This window comes from Halichoeres trimaculatus, unplaced genomic scaffold, assembly GCF_033239565.1.
Source record: "Halichoeres trimaculatus isolate MK-OKI-2021-1 unplaced genomic scaffold, fHalTri1.1 fHalTri1_scaffold_9, whole genome shotgun sequence".
Taxonomy (NCBI): domain Eukaryota; kingdom Metazoa; phylum Chordata; class Actinopteri; order Labriformes; family Labridae; genus Halichoeres; species Halichoeres trimaculatus.
Window position 1 is genome coordinate 32547867 of NW_027437188.1, and position 15849 is coordinate 32563715.

The 15849-nt window shown below is 38.1% G+C and overlaps 2 protein-coding genes across 11 annotated transcripts in view; both read left to right on the top strand.

Moving 5' to 3' along the window:
* The window catches only part of ryr1b (ryanodine receptor 1b (skeletal)), a 102393-nt gene extending 97704 nt beyond the window's left edge, over positions 1–4689 (top strand). For all 10 annotated transcript variants that reach the window (XM_074679029.1, XM_074679034.1, XM_074679035.1 and 7 more), the window contains 6 exons: positions 60–194; positions 278–434; positions 1993–2057; positions 2174–2274; positions 2888–2939; positions 3074–4689. In XM_074679029.1, coding sequence (XP_074535130.1) covers positions 60–194; positions 278–434; positions 1993–2057; positions 2174–2274; positions 2888–2939; positions 3074–3169 — 606 coding nt within the window. In that variant the 3' untranslated portion in view covers positions 3170–4689. The remainder of the gene's footprint in view (positions 1–59; positions 195–277; positions 435–1992; positions 2058–2173; positions 2275–2887; positions 2940–3073) is intronic.
* A 2515-nt stretch (positions 4690–7204) lies between these two features.
* LOC141798209 (galectin-4-like) lies at positions 7205–13313 on the top strand. Its single transcript, XM_074680038.1, has 16 exons — positions 7205–7246; positions 7462–7550; positions 7903–8107; positions 9008–9121; positions 9378–9401; positions 9488–9514; positions 9636–9683; positions 9760–9813; positions 9902–9946; positions 10038–10067; positions 10216–10251; positions 10357–10383; positions 10475–10504; positions 12664–12752; positions 12869–13034; positions 13122–13313. Exons 1-16 carry the CDS (start codon positions 7205–7207, stop codon positions 13266–13268), a joined length of 1173 nt encoding a protein of 390 aa, XP_074536139.1. The 3' UTR covers positions 13269–13313.
* Positions 13314–15849: the final 2536 nt, after the last annotated feature.

Here is a 15849-nt window from a genome sequence, read left to right on the forward strand (position 1 = left end):
AACGATGATCCACCTGAAAAAGTCTCTGCTCTCACACCTCATGTGTTTGTTCCTGACAGCTGGTGATGACCGTGGGTCTCCTGGCTGTGGTGGTCTACCTGTACACCGTGGTGGCCTTTAACTTCTTCCGCAAGTTCTACAACATGAGTGAGGATGAGGACGAGCCGGATATGAAGTGTGATGATATGATGACTGTAAGTGTCGGGCAGAGATGTGCTCATTGAAAAAAGACGTAACAGGATTTAGAAGGATATACTAAATATACTGTCCTCTGCAGTGTTACCTGTTCCACATGTACGTCGGTGTACGTGCTGGTGGAGGCATTGGAGATGAAATCGAGGATCCAGCCGGGGATGAATACGAGCTCTATAGAGTGGTCTTTGACATCACTTTCTTCTTCTTTGTCATCGTCATCCTGCTTGCTATCATCCAGGGTACGAGTCAATACTGATTATCTTCTTAGAGGCGCTGCGAGGGCTTTGTAAGAAATCTTGAAATAGTCTCATTTTTATAGGGGTGGGAAAAAAAATGGGTCTCAATATACGATGAGACTTTTAGTTTGACAATATCAAAATCAGGGTTCTTTGGCAAAAAATTGTTTTGTTTTTTTTCAGATTCAACATCTTCATTTCAGTCTTCGTTTATAAACTGGATTGGAAAAAAGTTACCACTTTTCTCCAGTAGAGGGTGAAATGTTCTGACTCATGTGATGTGCATTTTATGGGGAAATATGGCGCCTGATATTGTCTTTTTCACATGGTCTTGTGTTAAAAAAGCAAACTTAAAATTGCAAAAATCGTAAACATCAAAGAATTACAATTTAAACCAAATAGAAATCGTAAAAGAATCGAATTGCGAGAATAGCACGTCGTCCCAGCCTTACACTTTTATGTATTTGCATGTTCAAATGCACTCTTAGGCAGGAACACAGCTTTAGGACAGTGGGTGAAAGTGCTCATGGGAAACAGAGTCATCAATACCAGAAAAACACGGCTGACAAAGGTGTTGCTGCTAGGGATGTTGACCTTATTATGTGAGTAACATTTCTTACTCGGGTACCCATGGAAGCGCTGCTTTCGGAAGAATAACTTGGACACATACAGTGTTACGTGTGTGGCACAACTTTTTTTGTCTTTGCCTAACTAAAGATACTAGGTGGAAAATAATTAACGGGATACAAACTTAGTGTCACAGCTTCAAACCAGATTTCAGCAAAAGCAACTGTTTTACGGCAGCTATGGCAACTCTCTAGGAACATACTATTAGCTAAAGCACAAAAAATGCAGAACCATCTGCTACACCTGCGACATGTCAGCCAAAAAAAGTGATGTCTGGAAGTACTTCGACAAAAACAATGAAGTTAATGTGCAGTGACAGATACGAGGCGTTAAACTAGTTCAACGCTTAACCACATGTGTTCAAAGAATCGCGTCTATTGCTAGCCCTGTTACCGCATGTTGTTGTGATGAAATCAGAAGGTTAGCCTTCCAAAATCCAAAATGGTAATCAAGTACTCATTCATTAGATATTTAGAGCAATCAAATACAGGAACTACTTTAAATTCCCATCCCTAGTTGCAAACCGCTGATTCTCACAGCGTCTCACTCATACTTTACAAAAAAAATTTTTTTCGTTTTGCGTGGTCTTATCTTTTTTTTTTTTTAATTCTCTTTTTATTGAAATACTGAATCATTATATCACTTATTCGATACACCTTCGATACAATTTTTCCTGTTTTCTTTTCTCTTCCTTTGTTCGTTCATATTTAACACTCATAAGTCATGGATTAGATACGAAACAGGAAAAAAATAAAAATAAAAATTAGAAATAAATAATAAATAAATAAAATAAAATAAAAATAAATAAATCACAAAAATAAAAAAAATAATAATAATAGTAATTTTTTTCCTTTAGTTTGAGCATTTTTAACGGTGAATTTCGTGGTCATCTTGTTGATGTTCAGACTTGTGAGAAACTCTCTCTGCCCGTCAGGTCTGATCATCGACGCCTTTGGAGAGCTGAGAGACCAGCAGGAGCAGGTCAGAGAGGACATGGAGGTAAGATAATGAGCTTCAGAGGGATTTCTACTCTCTTTCTACTCCATCCACCTTCAGCTCTCCTTCAGATTCATGAGCTGAATATGTTTAACCTGAAGTGTATCTTCTTTCTGTAGACAAAGTGTTTCATCTGCGGGATAGGAAGTGACTACTTTGACACGACTCCGCACGGCTTTGAAACACACACCTTAGAGGAACACAACTTAGCCAACTACATGTGAGTTACCTTTCAGAGTGCATAAGAAACTTTTAAACTTTGAGTATGTGTTTCTTTTGTATGTTGGAATCATTAAATGTAAAAAAAACTTTAATTTTTAATCATCATGATTGAAAGAATAGACAATGTTTTCTTTTTGAGACTTTGTGAATATAATATCAATTTGGACACCTCTCCTCTCCCATCCTTGTATCATAAAAGTACATCAAGAGGAAAACAAAGCCAAAAATTTGCAGTGTCTCGCTATGCCTCTGTCATCCTACATCTTCTCCTCATATCCATGCTGAGCTCTCTTCCAAAGAGCACACTGCTCTCACCCACAGTAGTTAACGAGCATGATTTTGATTGACAAGCTCCACTAGACCCCAACAGTTGCAATCAAATTTGAAAAAGGTGGATTTACAAATCTTCTCTTCTTTGTGAATTCAGATTCTTTATTTGGGCACCAAAAGCAGATATGAGATTAAAATGTGATTAATTTGATTAATTAATTACAAATCCTGTAATTAATTTGATTTTATTTTTATCACCTGACACTGCTAGTTTTTATGTCCCAGAAATCTGGCACACACAGTTAAATTTGTAAGTCATTATGCCACCTTTCTTTCTCCAGGTTCTTCCTGATGTATCTCATCAATAAAGATGAAACAGAACACACAGGACAGGTCGGTAAATGTGTCTAAAAAGTTAAAGAAAACTGTGTATGTTTGTCTGATTAAAAAAAAAAAAAAAAAGATCCTGACTGATTTGACTGATTATGTATTATGTCAGTCTTACGTCTTACCGCTCTGCGTTTCAGGAGTCTTACGTCTGGAAGATGTACCAGGAGCGATGCTGGGACTTCTTCCCGGCTGGAGACTGCTTCAGGAAGCAGTATGAGGATCAGCTCGGATAAACCCCGACATCGTTTACGAGCATCTGAGGGAGGAAAACGAGGAGAGAAGAGGGGAGGGAAATCCAGAGTGAGGAGATATTTACAGACTGAACACATCTATGTCTTAGTTTTGCCTTTTGTCTGCATATTTCTCTCCTCTGTTGAAGCAATGCACACTTTGGCTACTCTTTTCTACCACCTGTAGTAAACTGTTGATGGGATAGTTTAAGAAAAGCAGAAGAATCATCCCAGACTCAGAAGCCAGCGGCCTTTTCAGTCTGCTATGAACACACTACACGGCCTTTTTGTGTGAATTTAACATAGACTGCCTTACATATCAATGCATTTATACACACCAGGCTCTTTCAGTCGCTCCTGCTGTAAACGTCATAGTGCCTATAGCAAACGTCACCTCTTAGATTTTTAGCTTGAACACTTTTTTTTGATTAGGTTGATTTTTGTGTGTAAGGTTGGGACTTTTTGGTATGTGGCTGCTGCCATGAGATGTTTTATTTCTGATGTTTCAGCGAGAGAGCGATGTAAAGAAATGATTTTAGGTCCCCTCTCTCAAGACTTAGAAACTTACTCCAAATGAGCAACCATCAGATCGCCTGATTTTACAGGATAACAAACAGAGCATCATCTGCTTATGTGACTTATACCGGTGTAAATCAGCTGTATAGACAAACCCAGTTTGCACTCTGAAGTCTTACAAAGCATCCCTGGATGTGTGCGATCCCCTATCTCCACTGGTGTCCCTGTGCCATATAAGATAGTGCTGATTTACATACATGCAGCTTAGGAGGATGCCAGTGTTTTATTGTTTATATGCAGATTTGAATCTTCTAAAGACGACCGTTTTAGCCCGTCTGTATTTCTGGCCGACAGTCTGTTTCACCACACGTTATGCACAATAAGTTTTGTCAGTGCATCGGCATAAATAGTGAATGTATTTCATGTTACACTTTGGCCAAAGTGTCATCTGTATAACTGAGTCACGTCCAGGTCCAGAGGCCTTTTGATGAAGAGACATATTTTACATGAATCATAGATACATATATTTATTTTTCTTTAAGGCTTTGGAGAACTGAAGCCACTTTCTCAGACTGTAACATGTTGAATGTCCTGAAGAGAGTAAATCTCACACTGAAGAATACGCCCAGTTTGCAGTCAGAAGAGGGAAATAAGCTTTTTGTTTTTGCTAGTTAGGATTTTATTTTAGATATTTTTAGGAATTCAGCAAATGAGTTATTTCCCTCACAATCAAGAAAGTGGTGTGATGCGTTGATCCCAGACAGCTCCGTCTCTCTCAGCCTCTCACAGATCAGATTCAAACTTACACATTTGGTGTTAATTTCTCAGATTTGATGGGAGGCAGAGTAGATTTTATTTTGCTGATGACTCTGAAGTTTGTGTTTGCTGCTGTGGTCCTCACAGAGGCAGCTGACAGTACGGAGCTGGATGGAGATCACGACTTTCCACCTGACTGAGTGCCCTCTGACTGAACCCTGTGTTTCAATACAGAATAAACAGATTATTTTAAGGAGAGCTGGAGCATGTGTCCTCATTTACTTGTGTGTATGTGTGTGCTCTTACTCTGCCTGTAACTGACTGTATATAGAGTGGACAGCGTGTCTTAGCCATTTAACATTGTATGGTGTCAAAAATAACAATTCGTTTTTTTTTTTCCGAGAGTCAAATCTCTTCTTGACTTTACCTCCCGACATATTTTACAATCCCTGAAAAAAATACACAAGAACAGCAGCTGTCAATCATCGTTTCACGTGACGTAAAGCCTCATTTTTAACCTCTTAAAACCAATGAAAACAAAACTTTTCAGAAAAAAGAGGACTTGAATACAAGGCAGCCAAATAATATCTTTAAATCACCACAAAAATCGGACATGATAAACATTTCTACAAGGTGTATTAATTTTTTAAAGTTTGACCACAGCCCATCTGGAATGACTGGGGAGATGGATTTTTTTTTACCTATACTGCAGTCAGCCATCAGGGGGAGCAGTTTTTGTGGTGACCACACTTCGAGCCGAGCAAGATGACGTCCATTTTTTTACAGTCTATGGTCGAACATAGCTAGAAAAAGAAAAGCATCCGTAAGCAGTGTTGGGAAAATTACTTTAAAAGAGTATTCAGTGATAGTCACTCATTAAGTTCCCAAAAAAGTAATCAAATTAGTAAAAAAATTTAATCCTCCTTAAATGTCATTAATTACTAGTAAAAAATCTTTAATTTTGCTAAAGAATTAAGTTTTTGAGCAGGTTTTTTTTCTCTGGATCATAATGTTCATATGTTAAACACCAGTTTTATCCCCACAGTTCGCTCTGGACTCACACATATTAAATTTAAAGCTTTGTCCTGCGTCTGGCTGAGCGAGCCGGGTCAGATGGACCTGTCAACACTCCTGATCTAGAGGGGAATCACTCGCTTTTTAACCCTGTCTCTTGCTCCATTCCTGACTTGAAATTTCTCCAGATTACCCCCTTATTTTTTAAGTCTGGTCCTGTCATCTCTAATATTTTCACAAGTTAAAACAAGTCGGCTACTTGTGCTTTACATTCAAACTTTGAAAAGCATCCACCCCTCTCCCTGGAGTTGGTTTGATCCAAAGACGCTACTGGAGATCCTCTCTCACAGCAGGTTACACAGACACTCACAGGTAGCTGTGATATATTTGTTGCTGAAAAGTTGACTTTAGCATCAGCTCTTTGTAAAAGACGTGTCAACATGATTTTTCTCATCATTACTTGTGTGTCTGATGCTTTTCCACACATTTTATTTGGAGCTCCTCTCTGTATCTGGCTGAGTGACCCAGGTCGGATACATAGTGGCGCACCTCATTTCACAGGGTTTTAATGTTTAAAATAGTAATTAATTAGATTAGCCATTACTGGAATGCTGTTATTTCCAACTTTGTCTGTAAAGGACTAAAACAGATCTTAATATTTCTACAAACTCGTCGACTCTCTGGTTTATAAGCCTTAATTAAAGCTCAGGACTTCCCACTCCTGTGTCTCTAACAGCTCTGCAAGCTGGACAGAACTTTATCTTACTCAAACATGTGCACTCTCACACTTCAAACAGGAAACACCCTGGTACTACTATAAGCCTTTGTTCCCCTCTGTGTCTGTGTAGCCAACCCTCCTTTAGTGAAGCTTTTCACCCACAGCCTCCATGAAGAATAAATATCAAACTGAAGTGTGTATGCAGACCTGAGAGGCAGATAAGAGCTGCGTTTCTGTTTGCCTTTAGTAGACGGGCTTGGCTGGATATTTTCTAATACTTGATTTTTGTCAGTCACGCCCTGATGCCGGTCCTAAACCTACGAGGAGTAAACAGTGCAATCTGTGAAATGAGCTGAACAGAGATCAGTCATTTCTCTGACACACACCTCGACTTAAACTCAGTAATAGAGTTTTATACCTGCAAAAGCTGATTAGGGGAATAAAAGAAATCCCTGAATAATGCTGCAGAAATAATGTGTTGATCACTTCTAATTGATGAGTAATCTCACTTTTCTGTATTCATTTCACATCTGTTTGGAGTACTCCTTCATTTATGAGTAGAAGTGCAAGAAACTTTGCACAATTTGCAGGACTGCATTTTTTTTGACCAGTTCAGAGCTTCTTACTTTATTGCAATGTCCAGATTGTGCGTGTGCATGTATGTACATGTTTTAAAATACATGATATTTTTCAAAGTATGACTTTCAGTTGTGATAAAGTGACTCAATCTCTCTTCTTTTACTTTTTTTATGAAGTTAAACTTCTGACGACTTCCTCCTCCTGCTTCAAATATTCTGTCTTGTTGGTTTTTCGCACCCAGTAATGCACAACCCATCTTTTGTTGTAAGACGCCACTCCTCTCCAGGGTTAAAGGTTAATGCATATCTTGTACCTCCAAAGTAAATAAATTGATGCAGGCCTGGGTTTGGTACCCTGCCTGGTCCCTCCTTCATCTCTGTATAAAACCTCCAGCAGAGATCAGCTCCTGAGCCTCTACCTCGCTGCCTCTCCATCTCACCGTCTAAACTGCTGCCATGTTTGTCGCTCCACCTGGTTACCAGCCGGTCTATAACCCTGTGAGTATGAACACGCTGCTGCTGAATGTAAGAGGATGTTATCATCCCTTTATGAGTAGCTACAATGAGCCACGGTACGGTCGCAAATACAAGTTTTTGTGCAGAGTTTGATCCTTAAAGTTTCTGTACTCTTGGAGATATTTTGACATACCTACGTGTTTTTATGAAACTGTCTTCTGAGTTGAGTTGCTAATTATATTTTGTGCATTGTACAGAGTATTCCTTACCTGGGGCCCATTTATGGAGGTCTGAGGGACGGATCATCCATCTACATCCAGGGCTCCATACCTAAAGACATCACCAGGTGACATTAGAAAGCATAAACCTCAAACTTTCTACACTTTAAGTCTGTGATGCATGTGTGATTTTGTAGAAATATCGTGTTATTTGAAGTTAACTACTCAAAAGCTGGCTGGTATATGAGTAACTTTTTAGAGAACCACCTTACGTAAAATCTTTCTCTGGGTGGAGCCGCTTTCTTTGCACAGTACAATCAAAGTCGACCATTAACAGAGCACACACTGCTCATTCCTGACTGTATTGTAATGTAAGGAATCAGTTTCTTTACAACCAGCCACACCTCCTCCAGCTCTCTGACGTTAAACTCACACATCACTCACTGACCTTATCTCTCCGTCTGACGTCAATGCTCTCAGGTTTTTCGTGAACCTGCTTTGTGGACAATCTGAGAAAAGCGACGTGGCCCTCCATGTCAACCCTCGATTTGACGGCTGGGACAAAGTGGTCTTCAATTCCCGTCAGGATGGATCCTGGAAGTCAGAGGACAAGATTCGTGATATGCCGTTCTCACAAGGAAAAGGCTTTGAAATGGTCATCATGGTCACCACACAGGGCTTCAAGGTCAGACTCATGAGGAGCCAACATATGACCATAATAACCAACAATAAAATAAAGAAAATAGAGTTAAAGGGTGTGGGTTGATGAGATAAGACATAATACCTATATTTTTAATTTAAAAGCAAACTGTTGCAAGAAAATGAAGCAGACATGAGGCAGTTTTAGGAGCATAAATGAAGGTTTAGACCTAAAATTATGAAATGTATTCAATTTCTACAACTTAATTTTTCATGTTGTCATTTATTAACAGCACAAATGCTTGAATAAAAACTCTTATTGGGTAAAAACCTGTTCAGTATTTAAAAATAAAGCCCCAAACTACTGGATTTGCCAACTCTAAGTCAACTCTTAAGTTTCATCAAATCATTAAAAGTGATATGAATGATATATGTGAGACTGTCCTGGAAGTTTAAGATAAAGTTTGTGTAGAAGCAAAAACTCAAAACCAGTTTTGTCAAGTGACCTTCTTTGATTTTACTCCTTTGGGTAAACAGACGCAGTTCACCAGACGTGCAGACATCATCCAAAAGTAAATCTAAATTTTATTGCAAAACAAGATAAACACAAAGTTTGTATGTGGCTTCTCATAACTTAAACACGGGTATGAATAGAAATTCATATAATAATATATATTCCGCCTGAAGAGGGCGCACAGAAAAATAATTAATTACAAATTAAATTAAAATGTAGAAAAATTAAATATGGCTCCCATACACTGGTCCCATTGTTTCTCAGAATCGATTAAATCATGAACTACAAAAGGAGCCAAAAATAGACTAAATTATTTAATGTGTTTCAGTAAATAAATAGGGAAATAAATAAGGTATATACATTACATCCCTTTCTATATGTTACTATATGTTTGCTTTTTTGTTTCTACTGCTGATGCTTTTCCTTTTGCAGATTAAAGTCAATGGAAAAGACTTCCACACCTTCAAACACCGTCTGCCCTTAGACAGAGTCTGTGGGATGCACATCGCAGGAGACGTCTCCATCCAGACGATTAACGTCATAGGGGTGAGGCTCTGGGCTCTGAGGGTTTCAAAATCACAAGAAGAGACGAAATTTATTAAAATGAAAATAGTCGTGATCAACTGCTTCCTGCTTCTGGTCAGGGGGCTCAAGGTGGCATGAATATGAATCTTTCTTTGGCACAGCTGCAATCTTAACGTGCAAAAAACAGATCTTAAATTTTACACTCTGATAAGGACTTGTCATCTTGTCATCTTTATAAGTTGTCTGATAAACTGAATACAATTTTTTGTCTTTTTAGGGAGGGATGGGAGGAGGAAATGGGGTAAGTACGCCTAATGCAAATGTATAGATATATATAATTTACCACAGCTCTGCAGAAGATTTATACTCTTCATCCCTCTTCAGCAGGGAGGATATCCAGGAGGCGGTATGGGGGTATGTTTCTTTAGTTGTCTTTAGTTAGAGTTTGAACAAAGTTCCCTTTAAAATTACGAAAAAAATTGCCTATTTTTGGTTTTTCCGTCAAAAACTTCAACATCATAAATCTAATATTCAGGGAGGATATCCAGGCGGCACGGGAGGAGGAACCAGTGGAGGGATTTCTGTGAGTATATTTATTGCACCATTCTCTGTGTCAAGACATTGCTCAGTTTTTGAGTGTTAAAATTAAATAAATACAGGGAGGATATCCGGGTGGCACGGGAGGAGGACTGGGTGGAGGATGTGGAGTGGGGGTAAGTATTCTTACAGACTTGCAGTATTTTCACCAGTTTCACAATGAAATAAAGAACATTTATAAAGTTGTTCACTCCTTTGCAGCAGGGAGGATATCCAGGCATGGGTGGAGGAATGGGTGGAGGATGTGGAGTGGGGGTAAGTATTCTTCAAGACTTTTAGTAATATCACAAATATTTAAGTTTCACAATAAAATTGAGTACGTTTGTTCACTCCTTAGCAGCAGGGTGGATATCCAGGAGGAAGCACAGGGGTGAATATTCATTTTTCTTCAATGCTCAATACATTTGGCACCCGTTGCATCTGTGGCTAAAAAAAATAAATAAAAATTTGATTTATTTTATTTCCAAATAGTTACTCAAAGAAAGTCTTTTATTATTGTCCTCAACTTTTATTAGCAGGGTGGATATCCAGGAGGCATGGGAGGTGATATGGGGGTACGTACTTTGATGATTTGGCACATTTTGATTCAGCACAGTTTTATTGCAATGAACTGAATTCAATTCAGTTAAATTAAATGAATACTTTCCTTCTTTGTAAAGGTAGGATACCCTGGATCACACCTACCTGTAAGTATTCATTAGGCCAAGGTTTTACCTGATTTTGTTTACTTTTGTGTAATTGAATCTTACTCTTTTTTTTCTGTTTATCTCGTTAAAGGGAATGGGTGGCCAGCCTATCCACAACCCTGTAAGTATTATCACTTCTACAGACAACTTAACCGCTTTTTACGTCGTTTTATGGTTTTTTAATGACTTTTACTTTGAAGGGCTTGACCGGATCTACATCCATAAATACAGTCTTGACCGTAGTTTACTGCCATCTTGTGGTCGAAAATTGGAACTGAAGCACAGTAAAGGTCAACGCTTCAATTTGAGCTTGTATTGATCACTCTGACAAAAGTTCACCATCAATATTTCGCCGTTATTTCGTCGACTGTTTGCTAACAACGGCAGCTAACCGAAACCAGTATGCTAACAGTGTATGCTATATTTTGGTATGTCTGAGAAACCTGCCATTTAAAGCTTACTTTAATTCAATCTTTTGTGTTGAGAGGTGTTTTTATATGCTTATTAATCACATTTTTTGCGACGTCGTGTAAAACTAATTAAATGTAAGTAATCCATAATGTAAACGATACATATATTTTCTCAGAATTATGAGCGCCCTCTTATGGGCGTGGCTAAACCGTAGCTAAATTAGTAGCAAAGGTGTCCTGTGTGTTACCGTATCATAAGGAAACATATAAGTTGTTATTTCTGTTTCGATTCGAGCCTTATGAGTGTTTAACACATCTCGAATTGAAACTGCCGCTCCCATTGAATGGTTACCGGCTTGTAACGAATACAGTTGGCACCACACTCATGGTAACTTACGAGCTGCTCGTTGATTTGTTCGTTGGTTTTCGGTGAAATCTCTCTCCAATCCTAAAGCCGAAGAGAAAACTGTGTCTTTGAATGTTAAAACGCCTGATTTTGTTTAAAATTTTGACTTTTCTCACATCTGCTGAGTCATTGAAGAAAAGCAGCTTTACTGGAAAAAGATGATTAGCTCCTCGGCGCTCACTGCCCCCTTGTGGTAGCAAGGAGGAATTGCAACCGCGCACTAATAAAGTTAGCAGCTATGCGTTCAGGTTTAAGTGGCTACAACTTCCGGTTTAACCTTAAAACAAAATACAACGGCCTTATCATGAATTGAAGCTTTTTTTTTTCTTTTCTTTTCTTTTCTTTTTTTCTTTTCTTTTCTTTTTTTTTGTCAAAATGCAAATTACAAACTCTCGATGGAGATAGAAAACAAACAAACAATCAGATGAACATCGGCAGGGCATCCAAATACAATCCACATTCCATTAAATTAAAAAAAGAAAAAAAAATCTCTATGCAACAGCCTTGGCACATACACCCACAGGACATCACTCCCTTACTTATAAATATCTCTAAATAAAAAAAAAAAAACAATAATCTCTTCATATTTTCATACATTGACTTCATATGCTTGTTTGTAATGCTCAGAAACTGCAACGAATGAAAAAAAAAAAAAAAAAAAAAGTTCATTTTTAAAATAAACACTAGAAGGTTTCTGATTTTTCCATTTGCATTTGTGAATGTGATATTTACCCATAGTTGATATAGAGTTCACCAAAGTAAAATTGTATAGTATAATCTGCTGTTCTTCAAAATTGTTTACAATAACATTTTTAATGTTCAGACAGTTTTTAACATTGAGCCAGAATTCAAAGGTAAATGAAAATGAAAAAGAAAAGATTCTAGTAGTATTTCGGGTTCTTCATTACAGAAAACACAATTGTCCACCTCAAATTTAAATATCCTCCTGAGTGTTTCAGGAATTGAACTGAATTAAATTAAATTGAATTGAAGCTCAGTTATTCAGAGGAGGAAAAATCTTCCCCTTTGTCGCAGAAAACATGGTTCTTCAAGGTAGAGAAGAGATCGCTTAGGTGGGAGTAGTGCAAGGGGGATTTTACTGCCATCTAGTGGTCATTTAGAAGCACACTTCTATTAAATTCCTTATAGTTTGTCCAAAAAAAAAATTGAGAGGGTGTTTCATGAAAAAAATCAGGGCATTTGTGTGCATAACATCCAGGACAGTGGAGCTTTATCAGACTTCCAAGGCCGACGCAGAGGAGTGGAATAAAGGATAAAGATTGTTTTGGGTCAGGCCGCCTCTGCTATGTCTGCAAAGCCCTTTTGTTTATCTCTGTGGTGTTTGAAATGTCTGAATTCAAAGGCCCTTTACAGCTAGTAATGTACAGTATTTATAGTTAAAGTCTGCCTGGTCAAAGTCTGACCTCTTATTTTGTTTTTTGTTTTTGTCCTGTAAACCTGCAGCCTGTGCCGTACTCATGCAAGCTCCCAGGGGGGATGTTCCCTAAAAGGACCGTGGTCATCAGAGGCATGGTGCCTTATGGAGCTAACAGGTAGGATATGTGTAAGGAAGAAAAAGAAAGTCAACATGTTCTTGATCAAATTATTCTCCAGATCAGTGTCTCATATCTTGTTTGGCGTGGGATAACTCTTGGATTGTGTGCTGCAGGTTGACCATCAACTTCATGGTGAGCAGAACTCGGGATGTTGCCTTCCACATGAACCCCAGGGTTAGAGATGGCATCGTTGTGAGAAACAGCAAGATGGGAGGTCACTGGGGCAAGGAGGACAGGGAGCTCAGCATGAACCCCTTCACAGAGGGACAGTACTTTGATGTGAGTCAAACCTGTCTGCTCTCCATGAGTGTAAACAGATTCTTGTGTTTTTAAAGTTTTTCACACACAACATTTGTTATTTCCTAGATGTCGATTCGCTGTGGGAATCAGAGGTTCAAGGTGTATGTGAACGGGCAACACTTATTCGACTTCACCCACCGTGTGCAGTCCTTCACTGACATTGACCTGCTGGAGATTGAGGGCGACGTACAAATTTCCTACATCCATTTCTAAGAGAACTCTCTCCTTTAGAAACGAATCCTCTGGATGTGATACCTCTTCAATTAAAAAGCTTCTTAATGATTAATCCCTAAGATCAGGTCTGATAACGACACACAACATGAGATAAACATGAATAATCAGAAATTAGATGTCAGGATGATAGGAAAAACTTGACTTTTATTTACAAAACATATCACAGCAGTGATATCTGAACATTTCAATGTTACGCTGTTTAGTGTTAAAATAGGATGTGGAGTGAATAAAACCAAATGAATGAGAAACCAGCTCCTCCGCGTGACTCTTATTGTCCCAAAGATGCAAAATTCAAGAGGTTTCTTTTTTTTTGATAGAGGTCTTCTTGGTAATATGTCAGAAATCTTGCAGTGTTGTATGGCACAAAGTCACAAATGGTGTCTGAATGCACCAGAGGAGAGTGTAAATACAAACAACAATCATGCACAACCTCCCTCATGGGTTGTGTGTTCATGGACCATCCATCAGTGATCCCAGTGAGTCCAGCTGGTGCCTGCATGGCTTCCAGTTGACCTTGTTTCGAAGAAGCACAGTGAACCGTACTCTCAGGTGTCTCCAGCTCACATCTCACGTTGATGTGATTCTCAATCGACTCGAGGACTTGCGCTTCTCTTGCTCGCTGTCTCCTGATCTGGACCCTCACTCCCGCTCTGCAGCCTCTCTTTCTTGGCCTCAGCTCTGCTGGTATGGTGTGAAAATCACCTTTTCCAGATCTGCGAAGGGAGAGTAGCATTTCTCTGGAGTAAACAATCCGTTCTCCGCCCATGGTTCGAAGGAGGTTCTCGAAAGTGATTGTGGTAAGAAAAACGTTGCAGCAAAACAATCCTGGATGACCTTAGAGAGCTGACACTCAGGTACTCCTGAACCCACAAGGGATCTGAAGATTTATATGGCAGATGACAGGGGTGGATCCAGTGATGAGCTGGGTATGGCCACCTTTGTATCGACTCTGATTGGTTACTTACTTCATCAGAGGCGGGACTTAATTTAAATTCATTGTTTAACTGTGTTGCAAACTTGCTGCTTATAGCTTCAGTTTTACATTGCAGTGTGCATTTTTTTTTTTTTTTTAACTTTGGATTTAAATCTTTTATTTTTTTTTAATCTTGTTTTAGTCTTGATAAAATCTAGCAAACCCAGTCCCAATGTTTTCAAAACACTTAAAGGCCTTGCAAAGACTTTTTAAGTGCTCTTGAAATAGTCTCACTTTTTTAGATTTGTAAATTCATTATCCATGATTTGAAATGAGATTATTAACGCTAAATATTAAATTTCTAAATGTTTTTTCTTGGTATCCCTCGTGGGGTGTGTAGAAGCCCATAACGTAATAATGACCCATAATGTAATAATTTTGGCCTTTTTAAAAATGTAATAGGCCAATAACATAATAAAAATTCTGAACCTATAACATTATAACTTTTACTGGATTTTATCAATAATTAGATTCATAATTATTAAAAAAATGTATAGTTATAACTCTCTCTCTTTTTACTGTAAAGAGCTGCTGGACGCAGCAGTGTTTGCCAAAGACAAGTTGATGTCTTTTTCAATGTAGAAAGTAATTTGAATTCAATTTTTTTTATGTTTAAATGTAAAAAAAGGGAACAGTAATCCTCATCATTTTTGTGTTCAGGTTAAATATGTTTAATTCTATTGATCTATTGTTCAGTTCAGGATCTAAAGTTGTTGAGACCAGAACTCAATTTTGTTGTTTATTGTTTAATTCTATTTTTAAAGAACACAAGCCATAACAAATAAAGTAGATTTAAGAAACAACTAAAACAGAGTTTTAATAAAAATTGCATTTTTCATGACAAAAATGAGTACTTTTTTGAGGCACTAACTGATATGCTATACACTGTTATGGTCAGTTATTATGTTATTTGCCTATAACATTGTCAAAAAGGGCAAACGTACACGTACACTCTAGGCTGGTTTTTATGTTATTGTCTCAGTTATTACATTTTTAAAGGTTTTTTTTTTCATCAGGCCCATAACTTAATAACCGGCCAATAACATATAGTTATTGCATTATTGTTCAAAAGTTATCACGTTATAGGTTCAGGACTTTGATACGTTGTAGGCCTATTACATTTAAAAAAGCCAAATTTATTACATTATGGGTTATTATTACATTATTGGCTTCTACAGGGTGAACCATTTACAGTATGAAGCCACAGTTCACCAGCTGGCAAAGTTGAGCAGTAAGGACACAGATTTCACTTTGTTTACAATCAAATTAAAACTTTTTTGCATTGTGCTTTGTTCTCACTGGGAACACGATTAAAAGTCTGATGTTTTATTTTTAAAGCTTAAAGGTTTTCTATTGAGGTGTTTGTCATTCAGACCATGATATTGTGAAACCTCATCCCAAAGACAACTGCACCTTAAATTCTTCAAACCACATCAGAAACTTCCTGTGACGGCACACGCTGAGGTCAGCAGAAGGCCATTGACTGAACTGGTTTCATCTGGATTTGAAAACACTCCTGGTGGTCTCTGAGTCGTTACATAATCCAAAGGGAGAAAGGGGTTTAAGTTGTTTTGACTGGAGGGTTGT

Bases quoted from the DNA above. Each gene is read 5' to 3' on its own strand.
- LOC141798209 (XM_074680038.1), top strand. From the start codon at position 7,205: ATGTTTGTCGCTCCACCTGGTTACCAGCCGGTCTATAACCCT. The intron at 8,108-9,007 runs GTCAGACTCATG...TTCCTTTTGCAG, and splicing joins TCACCACACAGGGCTTCAAG to ATTAAAGTCAATGGAAAAGA. The intron at 13,035-13,121 runs GTGAGTCAAACC...GTTATTTCCTAG, and splicing joins CAGAGGGACAGTACTTTGAT to ATGTCGATTCGCTGTGGGAA.